This window comes from Lissotriton vulgaris, chromosome 3_1, assembly GCF_964263255.1.
Source record: "Lissotriton vulgaris chromosome 3_1, aLisVul1.2, whole genome shotgun sequence".
Lineage (NCBI taxonomy): Eukaryota > Metazoa > Chordata > Amphibia > Caudata > Salamandridae > Lissotriton > Lissotriton vulgaris.
The window spans coordinates 86,257,164-86,275,943 of NC_141689.1; the positions used below are offsets into that span (position 1 = coordinate 86,257,164).

An 18,780-nucleotide genomic window follows, 5' to 3' on the forward strand; every position below is an offset into this window, starting at 1 on the left:
CCCCCCATCACCCAGACCGAGGTCCGCGCCTTCTTGGGGCTCACAGGCTACTACAGGCGGTTCGTGAGGGACTATGGCAGCATTGTGGGGCCCCTCACGGAGCTCACCTCCAAAAACCACCCAAAGAAGGTCAACTGGACCCCAGACTGTCAAGCGGCCTTCGAGAAACTGAAGGCCGCCATGTGCACTGCCCCTGTGCTCCAGGCCCCCGACTACAGTCGGGAATTCATCGTCCAAACGGATGCCTCCGACCATGGCATTGGGGCAGTCCTCTCCCAGTTGAACCCCGAAGGACTTGACCAACCAGTGGCCTTCATCAGCAGACGTCTCCTGGCCCGAGAACAACGCTGGAGCACCATCGAGAGGGAGGCCTTCGCAGTGGTGTGGGCTCTCAAAAAGCTCCGACCCTATCTCTTCGGCACCCACTTCCGGGTGCAAACAGATCATCGGCCCCTGCAGTGGCTAATGCAGATGCGGGGGAAAACCCAAAACTGTTGCGTTGGTCCATCTCCCTGCAGGGGATGGACTTCACCGTGGAACATCGACCCGGCCAGGACCACGCCAACGCAGATGGCCTGTCAAGATTTTTCCGCCTCGACGAGGAGAGTCCCCAAGAGGATGGGTGACTCTCCCCGCCTTCAGCTGGGGGGGACGCATGTTGGACAGGCTACGTGAGGGGCTTGCCTCCTCCCCACATGACAGGGCCCGGGCCCCGGTCCTCCAGACGTTACCCACAAAGGCAACCCGCACCCCGTCCCATGCGGGACTCCTGCCGCGGACATCTCTGCATCATGGGGCCGAATTCCTTCCCGCTCCCTCGGCTGGCCCGGCAGCCATCTTGGACACTGCACCACGAGGCCGCGTGGCCTCAGATCGACCCTAACCCTGGGCCTGGCCAGGCCCCGACATCCCGGCACCACCATCCACCCAGGAGGTGAACGGCCCACTTGGCAGGTTGATGGGAGGAAGAAGTATCGATGGCTCTCCCCCGCCAGGTGCCGATCGCACCCAGCTCCCCCGGGCGCTGGCTCCACCCCCCTGCTGGGTGTCTGGACTCCCTCATCCCGGACCTCCCGACCTCCAAGTGCGAGGGTCCGGACATCAAAGGGCACCAGACCTATAACTGGGGCAGCTCCAGAGCAGGAAGGCAGTTGTATCCTGGAGTCGAGAGACGCAGTGAAGAACTCATCCTTGACAGACTACTGGCGCTGCCATAGTCCTACCTTGCGAACTATTGTCCTGCCTGCTGGCGCTGCCGCAACCTTCTGAAACCTTCATCGTCGTCGGGACCTGCTGGCGTGGCCGCGGACCGTTTGTAACCACCACCTTCACCGGGACCTGCTGGCTCCGCCGCGGACCGTCGCTATCTTCAACCATCCCGGGACCTGCTGGCTCCGCCGCGGCCCGATCATCCAGACCGCCGAGCTCGAGGATTGTGAGCTATTCCATCTACCAGATTGGTAACAAGACTGTCCCGCTACCCTTTCCCCAATCGAGAGACTAGAACCGAGGGGACCCCTGAGTCCAGACCTCCTTGTACCATTTCACCATACTTAAAGAATTGCTTATAAAGAACGTTAAACCTTATCCTGGTGTGGTGTACATCTGTGGGGGGGAAGTTACTCGTCTGTACGATCGCTGGAGACGGCTCTCCCCGGAGACCTCTCCCCTTATTCTCGGCCGACCCTCCCAGTCCGTCTAACACTCACACACTATCTGCTCCCCCTGTCTATTTGAAGCTCATTCACCACTTCATGCTCACGCTTGACAGGTTTTTCCTGTGGAGCACTACTTTTGTTTTATCGTGTTTGTTTAAACAACGATGTTCACTTCCACTTTCCGCTAGCAGCTGCCCCCTCACCCTCTCTCTTTCTTCCAGGTAGTCCTCTCCTATTTTGGTGACTCACAACCACACACATGGATTTTCGTCACAATAAAAAACACTTAACATAATCTTCACAAAAGTTATTTACTAAAGTTTAAGCTATTGCCATTACAAATAAAATAAAATATTTAAGTATTAATTATTTAAAAAAATTAAAAGCCATTGTTATTTGTAATATCAATACATCTAAGCCCCGTAAATATAAAACATGTTGCATTACAAATGCTATAGGTGTCGTCACATTTGCGAAAGTTATAACTATTGGCATTGTAAATGACAAAGCTATTAATTTAGCTATTTAAAAAAATTACACATAAATAATAAAAATATCATTTATAAGACCAATAGCTCAAACTTTCCTAAGGCGAGCCCTATTGCATTTCCAATGCTGCTTTAGACTTTCCAGGTGCACTTTGTTATCTTTCCCTTTTCCCTTCTGGATATGCACGTTGATGATACATATGCCTTCATAACATGGATTATTATTGAATGTCAGCACTCTACTACTCAACTTCTTCCATAAGAAGAAAAATAAATTAAATATTCTCGTGTTAGCTCGGACCCTACCTGCCCTGGAACTGGATAGTAGTATGGGACTTTCAGGATGCCTGTTCTCATTTACCCCCACAAGCTCTTTCAGTTCCCTTTGCAATCCGTTGGCCTTACCTGCACCCCTAGTGTGTACACAAAGGTGATGCCAGTGGTTGCAGCGGTCAGTTTCCTGTCTTCCCCTACCTTGACGACCTACTGTTGAGTCAGGCTCTCCCCATGCAGTCATCGCCCACCTTCAGACTACTGCAGACTTACTGCATTTGTTGGGGTTCACTGTCCATGTGCCTAAGTCACACTTGACTCCCTCTCAGAAGTTTCCTTTTATCTGAGTTATTCTGAACACGTTGCAATTTCGATCCTATCCTCCAGAGCAACAAGTCTAGGATATTCAGACTATGATTCTGATATTTCAACTGCTGTCCTGGATTTCGTGAGACCGAATCTGCTGGGCCTCATTACAGCTTGCATCCTCCTGGTAACACATGCCCACTTGCATATGCAGGCTTGCAGTGGGGCCTGAAGTCCCAGTGGGCGTAGCATGAGGGAATCTATCTGATCTGCTCCAGATACTGGAGGAAACTGCAGCAGATCTGCAGTGGTGGCTGACCAATCACGATTCGCTCAGCAGCAGACCCCTTTCCCTACCCTGCCCAGAGCTCATTGTGGAAACAGATCTGTCCATTCTGGGTTAGTGTGGCCATCTGAGAGAGGTGGCCAGAGGTCTCTGGTTTTCAGCAGAATCTCAGCTTTACAACAACCTGTTGGAGCAAGAGCGATGTGCCTGTTATTGGAAGAGTATCTTCTTTCCATCGAAGGGGGTGGGGTGTTTAGTTCAGGTGTTCACGGACACCACCACCGCCTTGTGATAGTGAAACAAGCAGGGCCAGGTAGGGTCTTGCACTCTGTGTCAAGAGGTCTTGCGTCTCGGGACTTGGCTGGTACATCAGGATATGTTCCTGGGCATACAGCACCTGGTGGAATCTGACACCTGGGCAGACTATCTCGGCTGTTGATTCCTCGCGGATCATAAAGATTGTCTCCACCTGGAGGTGGTGCACAATCTCTTCTGTGACTGGGGATTATCTTTGCTAGATTAATTTACCCCCGATGAGAATGTGCATTGTCGGGAATTCTGCGTACTTGATTTTACTAGGCAGCCCTCGCTCATACTCATTTTTTCTCGAGTGGTCTACATCGCTTCCTGTATGCCTTTCTGCCCATACCACTCATGCCCAGAGTTCTCAAGAAGATCAGGAAAGACTGGGCCCAAGTCATCCTTGTGGCTCCCAACTGGGCTTGGAGAGTTTGGTATCCCGAGTTGTTGAGCATGGCCATTCGTCGTCTGATCCGGCTGCCCCTTCAGGAGGATCTTCTGTGGCAGCAGCAGGGTAGGTATCTCCTCTGTTGACCGCTTTCGACCGTGTGCTGGATGTCTGCTATTTTGTCTTTGCAGCCAGGTGTCCCTCCAGCAAATTTGTATACGCCTGCCTTTGGGGCAAGTTTGTGGCATGGTGTTTAGAAAAACAGCAGCCCCCTGCCCAAACCACTTCCGCTCCAACCTTATCAGGTTCTTCTATTTGTTTTTTCCCTTGCCTAGGCCTACCCTTTTGCTATTTAAGCCTTTTTGTGGTTGCCTGATCAGCCATCCCTCCTCAAACCCCTATTGTACATAGGTTCATGAAAGGTTTGCAACATTTTTGTTTCTTCTTTGACCCTTCTTCATGCCTCAATGGGACCTTAATCTAGTCCTGACGTTCCTGATGCGCACTCCCTTTGAGCCCATGCACAACTGTCCTCTCTGGCTCTTTACCATCAAGACATCCTTCCTGGTGGCAATAACCTCTGCTTCTTGGATGACAAAGCTTCTGGCTTTGACATCCAAGCCTCTGTATTTAACCGTCTACCTAGACAAGCTGGTTCTATGAACTAGGTCTTCCTTTCTGCTAAAAGTAGTCACTTTTCATGTAGATCAGTCCATCACCCTGCCTACTTTTTACGCGTTGCCACATCTCTCTAAAGAAGAGGTGCCACTTCACAGACCGGACCCAAAAAAGAGTTTTCTTTCTACCTAGACTGCACAAGAGAGTTCAGGGTGGACGACCAGCTCTTCCTGGGCTATATCAGAGCAAAGAAGGTAAAAGCTGTAAAGAAGCAGACCATCTCCTGGATGGATCGTCCCCTTCATCAAAATCTGCTACTCATTGGCCAAGAAGCAACCCTCTGAAAGTTAGCGAGCTGTAAGTATTCTGTTTACCCATCCATACACCAAAGTTTTTCCAGACAAACTGGTTCTGAAAACACATGCCTTGTTCCTTCTAAATTGGTCAGGTCATTGCATTACTGACCTTCTTTGCTCAGCCTCACCCTTCTAAATGGGAGAGACTCCATCGCTTGGACCCAAAGAGTGTGATCGTTCTACATAGATCATACCAAAGATCACCAGGTGGACTATCAGCTCTTCCTTTCTGTGTTCTGGCAAACACAATGAAAAGTTGTGCAGAAACAGACCATCTCCAGATGGGTTGTACTCTACATTTAAATGTTACACCCTTGCTGGAAAGCAACCAGAGGATTTGCAGGCTCATTCCACCAGAGCCAAGTCTGCCACCACTGCGTTAGCGCATCGAGCATCTGTCGGGTAGCAACGTGAGCATCTTTGCACCCGTTTACCAAGAGCTACTTGTAATAAAGTGTCCTCTTTTTGCATGTTTGCCCCGACTTTTTGCTAAACTACTAATGTACTTTGACTTAGTGTGCCCTGGGCTCCTGTCAAACAGGTACCCAGGGCCTATGTTCTGCCCAGCATGGGCAGTGTCAACGAAGGGGAAACTTGAAAGGCTTGCTGCCTTTGTGAGCTTTCCCAGGCCTGTTGCTGCTTCCAGCAACTGGCTCCCACCGCTTCTGACCCCCACTTTGGACGGGAGAATCAGTAGGAAACCAAGTGAGGTTTGCTCACTTTTGCCAACCCCACCTCTCAGGTAGGGGAGGTGAGGTGCAGCGCAACTGTGTCTCCGCCATTTTTCACATGGGGGTACCCAGCCAACCAGAGTGAGGCATATGGTCCCCTCCCACTGGAGGGTGTCATAATAGGGGGTGTACCCACCCCAAGGAAGTGACCCATTGGTCCCAACCTTTACTTACCTGTAACGCCTCTAAATCTAGTATTTAGGGGCACCCCTGAACCTTGCCACCTCCGACAAGAACCGACCAAGAAGAAAAGAAAGACCTTAGAGACGTGCTGAAGCTAAGAGGAGGAGGACGCCCACTGACTTGGCCCCAGCCCTACCGGCCTATCCCCACCTCAAGAACCCCAAGGTCCTGCCTCGCCTTACACAGAGAAAACTCTTTCTCCCGTGAGCACTGGATTTGCTCACCAACAGTCTCTGGCTCTGGCCAAATCTGCGAGTCTGCACCACTGTGCAATCAACGCACATTACCCGAGTTAGAGTAGCCCAACACCACAAGGAGGTCTCCCCAGCGATCCTGACCGGAGAGCAGTGACCTGACTCTACCCTCTCCACGGTGCCTGCAGTCTTTTTCTGGAGGATCACCGCGACCGGAGCTGGTAAGAAAACGTGACACCTAAAGACACCAAAGACGTGTTCCTGGGTGACCTCAATATCCACTGGAACGACCCTAAAGACTCCACTGTCCTTAACCTATCCAACCTTCTGGAAATACATAACCTCAAACAACTATGCAATCAGCCAACTCTCATCAAAGGTGCAACACTAGATGCGATCATTACCAACAAAGAACTGGTCTCTCTGAGAGCTAGTCAGACCACCACCTCATTCTGTGCAGTATTGACACACGTGTCAGCCACCAACCTATTTGTGACGTCAAACCTAAACTTTTGACCAGAAACATCAAAATAGTCTCATTTTCCGAACTTGGATCCATGATCCATCCACATCTTCAACTTCATCCCTCATCATGGACGGCTGACGACCTCACTACTCACTTTAACAAAAAAATTATAGCGGTTTTAGACCAAGTAGCTCCACTCAAACTCAGAGGCAAAACAAATCGAAACCCTGGTTTAACGTGGAGCTAAATGATGAACAGCGCCAACTCAGACAGACGGAAAGGGCTTGGAGGCTAAACCCCTCGACCTTACACCTAGCACAACTTAGATCTGCTCGGCAGGCATACAAAAAACACATTTTCTGTGAAAAGGCGTCCTTTTTCCGCAGCCAACTAGATCCGGCGAAAAACGACCGAGAGAACTCTTCAGCATTATCAAAAGCCAAACTAACGGCACCCCCTCTCAAGATATCGAAGCCACAAATGAGCGATGTGAAGAAATTGCCACCTTTTTCACTAATAAAGTCTCTAAAATTGATCAATCCTTCATACAACCCGCAAACACTCCTTCCCTCATAACCTGCCCCCCCTTCTACTTCCCTTGACCACGCAGAAAGAGCTCTGTATAAGGACAATCGGACCGGCCTCCAGCAAAAAAGCAATGCGCACTGGTCCAACTTTGAGCTAATGGCGGAAATCGAGGTCTTCAAGATAATTTCTAATCTAAAACCATCATCCCACACCATGGACCCCCTCCCTTCCACATTCATAAAAATACTCAACCACACCATCTACCCTTTCTGGACAAAAATCAACGCCTCTCACCTCAGGCTGTGTCCCAGACTCCCTTCAACTAGGACAAATCACGCCCATTTTCAAGCAACCAGGGGCCGACCCTAATGATCTGAACAACCTCAGACCTATCTCAAACCTCCCATTCCTTGCAAAAACATTTGAGTCATGTGTTCTCCACCAACTCAATAAACACCTTGATGAGTGCAACCTCCTCGACACCTATCAATCGGGATTCAGGAAAGGCTGTAGCACTGAAACAGCCATACTCAACGTCTCGGACGGCGTTCGCAAAGCCTTAGATGATGATGTCTGCCTACTCCTTATGGACCTATCTGTGGCATTCAACACAGTTTTTCATCCAGCTCTTCTTGAGACCTTGTCGAAGCGCTCTGGCATAAATGGTACTGTACTAAAATGGTACACTTCTTTCCTCCAGCATCGCTCGCAACAAATTAAAATCAACTCCTGTCTCTCGAAGCCAACAAAAGTCACACTTGAGGTACCACAAGGCTCAATCCTCTCCCCGTCCCTCTTCAATCTCTTCATGGAGCCCCTCACAATCATCTTGAAAAAAGCTGGAGTGAGTCACCACCTTTACGCGGATGACACACAAATCTATTTCAAAATAAAGTCCCTTGATAACATCCAACATCTCAATACCACTCTAACGGAGATCCAAACTTGGTTCAACGTCAATCACTTAAAGCTCAACCCAGATAAAACGGAACTGATCCTATTCTCTCCAAAAAGCACCCATCGTCCTATCCAAGTGTGGCTCAAGAATCTGGTTGCACTAAACTGCCCCCTCGTTCTATCCGACTCAGTTAAGTCTCTAGGCATCACCTTTGACAAGAACCAATCAATGGAGGCCCACATCAAAAACTCTGCAAAAAGTGCTCTTTTCTCTCTTAAACACCTCAAGAAATTGAAACCTTTTCTTCCCCATGATGACCTCAAGACAGTAGTTCAATCCCTGGTTCTCTCTAAAATCGACTACGGGAACGCCATCCTTATAGGGACTCCTAAAGCTCACTTAGCCCCTCTAAGGGCAGTGCTGAACATGGCCGCACAACTTGTATCTGGAGTAAAAAGATTTGAGCACATCACTCCAGCTCTCAACTCCCTGAAATGGCTTCCCATGGAAGGGAGATGTATTTACAAGCTGGCCTGCATCACACACAAAACCCTCCACTCTCTGGCCCCCAACTACCTGAACAACAAACTGGTTAGAGCAGGTCAAGCCAGAACACTGAGAAGCTCCAACTCACTCCTTCTAATTCTGCCAAAAATGAAAAAGAAAACCACCCAATACCGATCATTTTCTGGCAACGCTCCCAGGATATGGAACGCTCTCCCGTTCTCTCTTCTCTCTTCTCTCTCTTCGAGAAGCCTTTGTTAAATTTGTTAGAACATTCTGCCACTAGAGGGCAGATTGTTCTAATAGCCTTATAGCCCTTCATAGTAGGCTAATAAAGTCCTGTCCCTTGTTAAAGTTCCTCGCCTTCGGCTCGTGCCTTTAACACAGGAGCAGGTCTTTAATAGGCGGTATAGCGCGCTACAGCGGGCTATAAGGCTATAGTAAAGTTTTCTAGTTTAGTTAAGGTAGCATTAAGGGGCAGAATAGGTTTTTGGGGTTCAGGGAAGAGGAGCTGTAACGGATAGTCAGGGGTTTGTAGAGTCCGGGAAGAATAGCTTTAAGGGGTCAGTAAAAGTTATCTTTTTTACAATTCAGGAAAGTGTGATTTTTAAAAAAATAGTTTATTAAATAAGTAATTTAATAAAGGCCATTAAATTTGACTTAAAATAAATATATCGGCAATGTAATTTGTGAAAACTAATTCATAAATTAAAATTTATAATTAAATTACTTTTTTGGAGCCAAGGAGCTTAGTCTCTTCAACCCTTTGAACCTAAAGCTAGGAATTAGAAAGAAAAACACTGTCCCTTAAGGAGTGCCAGGTTAAAGTATTGATGGAAAGGGACGGGGAAAGTTGGCTGCTGCCTTTGAAGAATAGACACCCTAATTATGTTATTTTCTAGGATAACAATACTGTGGAATGTGTTTAGCTTAAAGGTCGAGAATGTTTGTTACACAATAACTCGAATTGATAGAGTTCTGGCAATTTTATAAATTATTACAGGTCTTGGAGGGTATCACTTTTTATGTGGAAGCATATGACGTCTGCCCAAAGCATGTGCTTCTGTCCGCCAACATGGGAGCCAAACTCCTTCCATGTTTAGTGATCACAGAAGCAGTTTTTTAAGTTGATCACGTATGGTCTGGTGAAACCTCCACTGTCAGTCCAAACAATATAGTTGTGCAAGTGGAATATATTGGCCTAAGTTTAACATGCTTCGCATCGATAAAGTGGACACCACCGAATCGAAGTAAGAAATACATTGTACAACTTGCCAGACCTCTTCTGGTCAGCAATGGCACCTAGCCAGCTTCACTTCCGTGCGGAGTTCACCTATGTTCAGTACTTGTGTTGCAAAATGTGTTTGAGATGTGCAACTCTTTCCACAGGACTTTCGCAGCGTTAAACTTCCTCCTCCGGCATAGGAAGTCTGGCAATGTGCTTGTGGAAATACCCCTTACTGTGGTTATTGTGGAGTTTAAATGTGTAAGTAGCATTGTCCCCTTTTAGCTCTCATTCTAGACAAGTACTATGGCTTTAGAATCTGCATCCTTTTTAATCTCCTGATACCACGTTCTGCATTTTCTGCTGAAAGGAAGTCTTGTGCTTAAACCAGGACTGTGCTGCTAATGCCTTCCTCCTCCAATTGTGAGACTATGTTTAGGTCCAAAGTATTAAACGGTAATGTAATCTGCATAGAAGAACAAGAGATGGACAACATGCAAGGGGGCTGCTGCCCGAGAAATGGAGAACAAGAGCTAACACTCTTCAGACAATTTGAATAGCAAACGTAAGCGTCACGTGGATCTGCAGATTTGCTCAAACAAATCAAGATGGTGAAGGCCAAATGTACACTGCCAGGGCTTTTATCTTGTTAACATGCTAACCTGTGGTGTCTATTATAGAAAGGGGGGTTACCCAAATAGTAGTCACTGGGACCTGGGTGCAGTAAGTACTGAGAGGGAGAGGTCCCAGTGTAAACAAGAAACATATAATGCAATACAATGAATTAATCAAAAACAATAATTTTGATCCACAAAGTTTTATTCACTGTGGGATCTAGTGTAATCAATACACATAGCAAACAGTCAACTGTATTAAAGGTCATACAGTGCCCCAGGAGGGAGAAGGGAAGTGCTTGTGAAGAAGTAGGGGAAGTGATGGGATTAAGTGACAGTAAAATCAATCTCTCAATGAACTTTTCATGCTATAATACGTATAGCAACAACTGCCAACAAAATGGCGACAATTATTTTAGAGAAGGCATACGACACAGAGTACAGTGTATATACAAAATATTGGCGTGAGGTTGCCGCAATTGGACAAACAGTCGACGTTTCGACCATCTGAGACTGCAGGAATATTTAGCCTTGCTGCGGGGTCTTCATCAGGACCAGGGGAAGGGGCAGGGAACCACAGGGTAACCAATCCTCCGTGTGGTCTTGTAAATGAGTAAGGCAAAGGAGAGTTGCGAGGCTGCACCGAAAGCCGCTTCAGGAACTAATTCGATGTTCGTTAATATCCGACATCGTGGGGATTGTATCTAGAGTTTGTTAGGTAAGATGAATCATGGAGCTCCGTACGCGGGCAACCTGTGGTGTCAGCTAGACTGGGTAGAATGACAGCACACTGTGACCATCTTCAGTGCTTCACTGAATATTTAGAATGAGACTGTTGAAAGGCGGGAAACTATGGACTCAGTAGGGAACTTGGTGACCAAATGATTACTTCTTCTGTACTGTATGTAGTTGATTGGCTACTCAATAACATTTTGCACTACTTTTCACTGAACACCCTTTTGGGGCTTCAAGGACCAACCTGTTGCAAGTGTCACACTTATACTCATATATACTTCTTTCATCTTAGTGTCAGTTGGCAGTGTGAATGTCCTAGGCTGGTAGTCTTTATCAAAGGGGTCTCTGTTTTTCCTAGTGTTCATGGTTATTTGGTCCGGTTGTTGCTTATAATTAAGTTGGTCCTTTGAAAAAGAATACAGGGTGTCACCTTTTTAATTTAATCTTCACAGAGAAGAAGCCCACTGATAGATGGTATTGATCAATTCTGCTTGAAGTCTTTTAAGAGCCTAGTATTAAATTATTTCTACAAACCTGGGTGGTTTCAGACAAGGGCCGTCTCTTGGGTATGAGTTTTTGTGTAGATGCTCCAGATGTTTCATTTCATCTTGATTTACTTGCATGCTTGTGGTACTTGGTATAAGACCTCTACTATAAATATGTTCATAGATTGATTATAACCTTTAAACTTGTCCTTTGCTGTTTAATGACTGTAGTTTCCTGGTGGATAGCTCCAGCACCTTTGCTCTGCAGCAATTGTTTCTTGAAAGATGTCAAAGAAAAGTTAAACGCAGCAGGCAAGTCTGCTCTTGGTCATGTGGTGATACATTATCCATGAGTCTGCAAAAAACCACCAGTGGGGTAAGATGCATTCATGTGATGAGCATAAGAAAGTAGCAGTGAGGAAATAGATGAAAGTGTGACGTCTTTCCTATTTGTAGCAGCTGGTGTAAAACGGAAAGCTAGAGAGAGTATATAGTTGTACAGACTGGCAAAAGCAGCCATGTAACGGTTATTTTATGGGTATTTGTAAAACATGCTATCACTTGGGGGGGTGTCCTGGCACTGAGAAGTTGAGTCTAGCCTCGACTGAGGTTGTCGGGTAGGTCTAGGCTCTGATTTGTTGAGGTAGGTTGTTTCGGACTTTAGGAGTGATGTTGTAGAAGGCCCGACTGCAGGTTTTGTGTATATGTGGAAGTAGAAATCTGGCAGAGTAGAGGCGACTGGACGGTTTGTGAAAAGAAATAAACTATTGATGTAGGTAGTGTTGTGTAGTGATTTGAAGTTTGTGAGCAGTTTGAACTCCGCTTGTTTGTGCACTGGTAGGCAGTGGAGCTCTGGGGTGCTGTGATGTGTGTGGCGTTCGAGGTTGAGTGTGATTTTTGCTGCTGAGGTCGGAAGGGTTTGCGGTCGCCTGCTGAGTGGATGTTCCCATAGTCTTGACTTTCTTGTGACGAGGGTGTATGTGTGATTGTTTTGCAAGTGCTGGTTGGGAGCTAATTGAAGATTTTCCTCCGTACCTTTTTGTTGTAGAAGCAAAATGTCGGAAGGGTTTTTATCTAGGAACCTAAATCGATATTTCTATTTTATGCCATCATACGGTTATAATCAATAATATCCCTATGGAGGCATAATAATCATATCCATATTAGTCCTAGCCCATGCAGTCACATTAAGCAAGGCTACTTCCCTGGACTCCTAGAAAGCACAACAAGTTCTCTAAACAAACCAAACCTACAGCAACCTGGGAAATCCCCGTTTGCTTTTGTTTTGATTTCGTCCTAGAACTCCTGTGAAGCACTAAGAACGGCCAGTTCTTGGTGACATCTTTATTGACGTCTTATGTCCAACCTTACGTCAAACCCGGCACCTTTCAGGTATAAATATACCAACGTTGCCTTAAGCAAACACACGGTGGTGGTTTTGGAGCCGAGCAGCTATCTACTTGCCCGAGAGCCCAGCTGATGCGAGAGCCCACAGACGCTGCCCCTCCTTTTGACGCACTGAGAGAGACGCTGTCTTTTCTCCTGCCGAGAAATCCAGCTCCGGTGTTCTCAGCCGCCTTCGTGGGCTGCTGGGATATCGAGTCCTGAAAGAGAGATACCACACCTCCTGCTTTCTACTACCAAGGTACGGAGCTGACTAAACCCTTAAAGAGAATTCTTGATTCAGATTCTTGGCGAAACCAACTTAACTTAAACTGCTACTTACTTACTCCTTCCCACATATTAGGCTTAGGTCAGGTACACCGGGGTAGGCGTAGTTAGAAGCACCAGTTGAGTACGTTAGTCAATGTATATATGTATGTATATATTTTATCTATTTTAAAGTATCATATGGCTTAGAAACCATATCAATGCTTGTATAGTATTATTTTATACTCCTCCTTTTACTGTACGCACTTTACTTTACTATGAGTATTGCAACTGTGGCAATTCATTTCTCTTGCATCAGAAAGAAGACTGCTCAATAAATTACACCTTTTATTGAAAAACGCCCATCTCTCTTTTCTCTGCACTCTGGTGAAACTAAGTACGCACGATTGACTAAGTGAAATAGCTGTCTTTTGTTTTCTCACGACTCTAGAGATACTCTTATTCTGAGGGAGCAAAGTTGTCATGTTTTATGGTTGTCAGAAGCTAATCCCTTCTTGTCTAGCCAGGGAGGTTAAACTCCTCGTTTATTCGAGAGTTTCTAGTGACCTCTGAGCTAGCTGGCAAACCTTAAGTCCAATATAGTCCGTAGAGACCTAGTCGACCTCAGTCCTACGTCTACACTGCTGAATATATTATTCCAATGCGCAGAGCCTATTGGGAATATAGGAACTACACTACAGTAGAAGGCCCGACTGCAGGTTCTGTGTATATGTGGAAGTAGAAATCTGGCCGAGTAGAGGCGACTGGAAGGTTTGTGAAAAGAGATAAACTATTGATGTAGGTAGTGTTGTGTAGTGATTTGAAGTTGTTTGTGAGCAGTTTGAACTCCGCTTGTTTGTGCACTGGTAGGAAGTGGAGCTCTGGGGTGCTGTGATGTGTGTGGCGTTCGAGGCTGAGTGTGATTTTTGCTGCTGAGGTCAGAAGGGTTTGCTGTCGCCTGCTGAGTTGTTTGCTAATCCCTGCTTAGTGGATGTTCCCATAGTCTGACTTTCTTGTGACGAGGGTGTATGTGTGATTGTTTTGCAAGTGCTGGTTGGGAGCTAATTGAAGATTTCCCTCCGTACCTTTTTGTTGTAGAAGCAAAATGTTTTGATGGCATTGACTTGGGCAGTCCTGTTGAATTTGCTGTCCATGGCAATCCCAGGTTCTTAGTGAGTGGTTGTAGTCTGTTTTGGTTCCAGGTCAGTTGAACACCTGGTGGAGTCCCATAGCAATGGGTTCTTTACAAAAATCACTACTTGTGTCTTGTCAGAGTTAATTTTGAAACAGTTGGTTCATCCATTTGGCAACTTCGGCCATGTAGGTGGTAAATTTGCTCCGGGTGCTGGAAGTCATGTCCAAGAGGCAGAGTGTGAGCGGAGTCATCGGCATAGGAAAGGAATTCTAGGTTGTGGGTGTTGCGTGCAGGTGGGGTCTTGAATTCATTAAAGAAGGTAGGGCTAAGTGAGGATTCTTGTGGTACTCCACTGATGAGGGTTCGGGCATCCAAAGAGTAGGTAGAAAGGCTGACTGTATCGTTTCAGTCAGGAACAAGCAAATCCAACAGCTTACAGGTCCTTTGATTTCAATTTCATGGGGTGTGATACTGTGTCAAATGCTGTGGAGAGGTCTAAGAGGATGAGGGAAGTTGTGTCTTCGCTGTCCAGAAGTATACGGATGTCATCTGTAGTGGCGATGAGGGCTGATGTTGAGCTGTGCTGTGGTTGAGTTTGAAGCAGAGGAGTCAACTCCGTGACGTCAGAGTTTGTTGTTGTTGAGATAGTTGAGACATTTGTTGAGTCTTTCTATTACTTTGACCAGGTACGGTAGCTGGAAGAAGAATCTGTATTAGTGAGCTTTTTGAGTAGGGGAAGAACGTGGCATGTTTACATGTGTATGGCATGGTGGCTGATGCGCAGGGAATGTCATTCAGGATCTGAGTGAGCACTATGCTGATGCGTTGAAGTCCTCTGGTGAAGGTGTGGTGGGAGCAAAGGTATGATGGTTTCCTACCTCGTGTTGGCTGGTGTTAGAAGGGACAATCTCAGAGGGCCAGGTTATGCTCACCCGGTCACCCCAAGACCCGCCTCTCCCACAGAACTTGCAGAGTCTTATCGTGAGGTCCTCACCGGGGAGGACTTTGAGTCTAGGATCGTACACACTGAGCTCTCACCACACTACGAACAGACACCACACCGTGGGATTCTAGTAACAAGTTCTTTATATAAGCAGTAAAACGAAGAAAGCACTCTTATGTACACAGTGGTCGAGGGACCACAAAGTCTTTGAGGATTCGGGAAGGGGGAAGGCGGACAGTCTTTAGTCTCTGGGTCAGTATGAGGCGTACCCTTCGCACAGCTCCCAATCCTCGAGCCGGGGGGCACGGGATGATGGTCGTACCGACTGCTTCACCTTTGTCGAGTCGGCTCGGTCGTGATGGTGGTCTCGATGGTCCAGCCGGACCAGAGTACTCCCCGAGCTGCGACGACGTCGGCAGGGCTCGATCTGGAGAAGTTGGTGAGGAGCCGCGACAGCGTCAGCAGGGCTCGGATGATAGCAGGTTCAGGCTTGAGCCGCGACAGCGTCAGCAGGGCTCCGGTGGTCTTAGAGAGGTCGAGCCGCGACAGCGTCAGCAGGGCTCCGATGGTTAAAGTTCAGCTCGAGCCGCGACAGCGTCAGCAGGGCTCCGATGGTTACAGTTCAGCTTGAGCCGCGACAGCGTCAGCAGGGCTCCGATGGTTCCAGATGAGTTCTTCTTAGGGTCAGCTGCGATCAGATCAGCAGGGCTTCAGGTCCAAGATACAACTGCCCGCTAGTTGTCGGGTCGGCCCAGATATAGTCCATGGGCCCTTTGATGTCCGGACCCTCGTAGGCGGAGGTCTCATGCCCTGGGGGCTGGTCGTTGGCGAGGTCCGGCGGTTGGCTCTTTGATCCTTTGAAAAGAGGGGTCCGGGAATTCCCAGACGCCCAGCAGGTCTGGAGCCAGCACTCAGGGAGGCCAAAGGTGCGATCAAAACTGGCCCCCAGGGGAGGGCCAAAGGTGTAACAGATACCAGTCTCTCAGGGGAGGCCGGAGGTGCCATTGAACTGCCTGGCTTATCACACTCGGGGAGCGCTTTACCCCCCAGCTGGGACTGGCGCGCCTTTGGAGTCTGGGTTTCGCTGGGGCCGGGGTCACGCTAGGCCCAGGGAAACAGGGATCTCGGGAAGAAAAATGGCTGCCGGGCCTTGTGGGGCATGCAAGGTTAGGCGCTCGGAGCCGGGAGTGGGACGGGGACACGCGGGTCTGGTCGTGGTTTACGGGGGTTCGGGCTTATCGGGGGTGAGACGACCAGGCTGCGGGGTGCAGGCTATTCTTACGGGGGTGCTGCGCAGGGCGCTCATGGTGCAGGCCTACGCTCACAGGGTGTGGAGGGACAGAGACGGACCACGCCACGATGCCGGGTCCAACACGCGTCCCTCCCAGCTGAAGGCGGGGAGAACTACCCATCCTCTTGGGGGTTCTCTTCGCTGAGGCGGAAGAATCTGGACAGGCCGTCTGCGTTGGCGTGGTCAGCGCCAGGCCGGTGCTCAACAGTGAAGTCCATCCCCTGGAGGGAGATGGACCAGCGCAGCAATTTGGGATTCTCCCCTCGCATCTGCATCAGCCACCGGAGGGGTCGGTGGTCGGTCTGGACCCGGAAGTAAGTACCGAACAGGTAGGGTCTCAGCTTCTTCAGGGCCCAAACCACCGCGAATGCCTCCCGCTCGATGGTGCTCCACCTTTGTTCTTGAGGGAGTAGCCTCCGGCTAGTGAATGCTACTGGCTGGTCCAGGCCGTTCTCGTTCACCTGGGACAGGACTGCTCCGATGCCATGCTCGGACGCGCCCGTCTGAACTACAAACTCTCGTGAGTAGTCGGGGGCCTGTAGGACGGGGGCCGTGCACATGGCGTCTTTCAACGTTTCGAACGCCTCTTGGCAGGTGGGGGTCCAGCTGACTTTCTTCGGCTGGTTTTTGGAGGTTAACTCCGTGAGGGGGGTCACGATGCTGCCGTACCCTTTGATAAATCTCCGGTAGTACGTCGTGAGTCCTAGGAACGCCCGTACTTCTGTCTGGGTCGTGGGGGCCTCCCAGGCCACGATTGCATCGATCTTGGGCTGGAGGGGGGCTACGAGGCCGCTTCCGACCTGGTGCCCGAGGTAGACTACGGACCCTTGTCCGATCTGGCACTTGCTTGCCTTAATGGTGAGACCGGCCCTTCTCCGGGCCGTCAGCACCGCCCAGAGGTGCTGGAGGTGCTCGGACCAGTGGGAACTGTAAACTGCGATATCGTCCAGATACGCAGCACTGAACTCTTCCAACCCCGCCAGTACCTGGTTAACCAGTCTCTGGAAGGTGGCGGGGGCGTTTTTCATCCCGAAGGGCATCACCCGGAAATGGTAGTGACCATCCGGGGTGGAAAAAGCGGATCTTTCCTTAGCTCCCTCGGTGAGGGCGATCTGCCAGTATCCACTGGTCAGGTCAAACGTGCTAAGGAAGCGAGCAGCCCCGAGGCGATCAATAAGCTCGTCTGCTCGGGGGATGGGATGCGCATCGGTTCTGGTGACTGCGTTGAGCCCGCGGTAGTCAACGCAGAACCTCAGCTCGGGAACAGCGCCAGGGGCGGCTGCCTTCGGAACCAGGACCACGGGGCTAGCCCATGGGCTGTAAGAGGCTTCGACCACCCCGAGAGCTAACATCTTCGATACCTCGGCCTTGATACAGGCCCGGACTCGGTCAGGGACGCGGTAGGCTCTGTGCCGTACCGGTGGGCTGTCACCGGTGTCCACGTCGTGGACGCACCAGATGGTGATGCCTGGGGTGAGGGAGAAGAGGTCCGAGAACTGTCCCAACAACTGGCGACAGTCCTCGCGCTGCTCGGGAGAGAGGGAGGAGGAGAGACTCACACCCTCTACGGAGCCATCTTTTTATTTCACGCACAGGAGGTCGGGGAGAGGCTCCGTTTCTTCTTCTTCTCCATCGTCCGTGGCGAGGAGCAAGCTCAACTCGGACTGGGCGAAGTGGGGCTTGAGGCGGTTCACGTGGAGAACCCTCAAGGGGTTCCTGGGGGACTCTACATCGATGAGGTCACCTGACTCTTGCGCTCTACCACCTTGAAGGGTCCTGTCCACTTGTCTTTCAGGGCACAGGGTCCCACGGGGGCCATCACCCAGACCTGCTGTCCGGGCTGAAACTCAACCAGAGTGGCATTCTGGTCATACCACCGCTTCATTTCTTCTTGACTGGCCTCGAGGTTGGCCTCGGCCAGTTCTCGGAACCTCCTAGTCTGGTTCCGGAGGGCCAGGATGTATCAAAACACATCAGGAGAGGGCTCTGGGGCCGCCGTCTCCCACCCTTCCTTGACCAGGCTGAGGGGCCCCCGGACAGGGTGCCCGTAGAGGAGCTCAAAGGGGCTGAACCCCAGGGACTTCTGGGGGACTTCGCGGTACGCGAAGAGGAGACAGGGAAGGACGACGTCCCACTTACGCCTCGGGGGCTCTTCAAGACCCATGATCATTCCCTTGAGGGTCCGGTTGAATCGCTCCACCAGACCGTTCCCCTGGGGGTGATGTGGGGTGGTGAACTTGTAGGTCACCCCACATTGTTGCCAAAGGGACTTCATGTACTTGGAGATGAAGTTGGTCCCCCGGTCGCTGACGACTTCTCGGGGGAATCCCACCCGGGAGAATATGGCCATGAGGGCCCGCCCCTCTACGGGGGCTGTCACCGTTCGGAGGGGGATGGCTTCGGGGTAGCGGGTGGCATGGTCCACCAAGACAAGGATAAAGCGGTGACCCAAGGAGGTCCGGGGGTCGAGAGGGCCCACGATGTCGATTCCCACCCTTTCAAAGGGGGTACTGACCACGGGGAAG

The 18,780-nt window shown here is 49.5% G+C and overlaps 1 protein-coding gene across 2 annotated transcripts in view; it reads left to right on the forward strand.

The window, feature by feature from the left end:
- The window catches only part of LOC147726002 (uncharacterized), a 217,351-nt gene that overhangs the window by 192,248 nt on the left and 6,323 nt on the right, over nt 1-18,780 (forward strand). The window contains exon 5 of one of the 2 annotated variants that reach the window (XM_086960121.1): nt 11,468-11,548. The exons of the other annotated variant lie outside the window; for it this stretch is intronic. Within the exon in view, the coding sequence (XP_086816247.1) occupies nt 11,468-11,548 (81 nt within the window). The remainder of the gene's footprint in view (nt 1-11,467; nt 11,549-18,780) is intronic. 2 annotated transcript variants of the gene reach the window in all.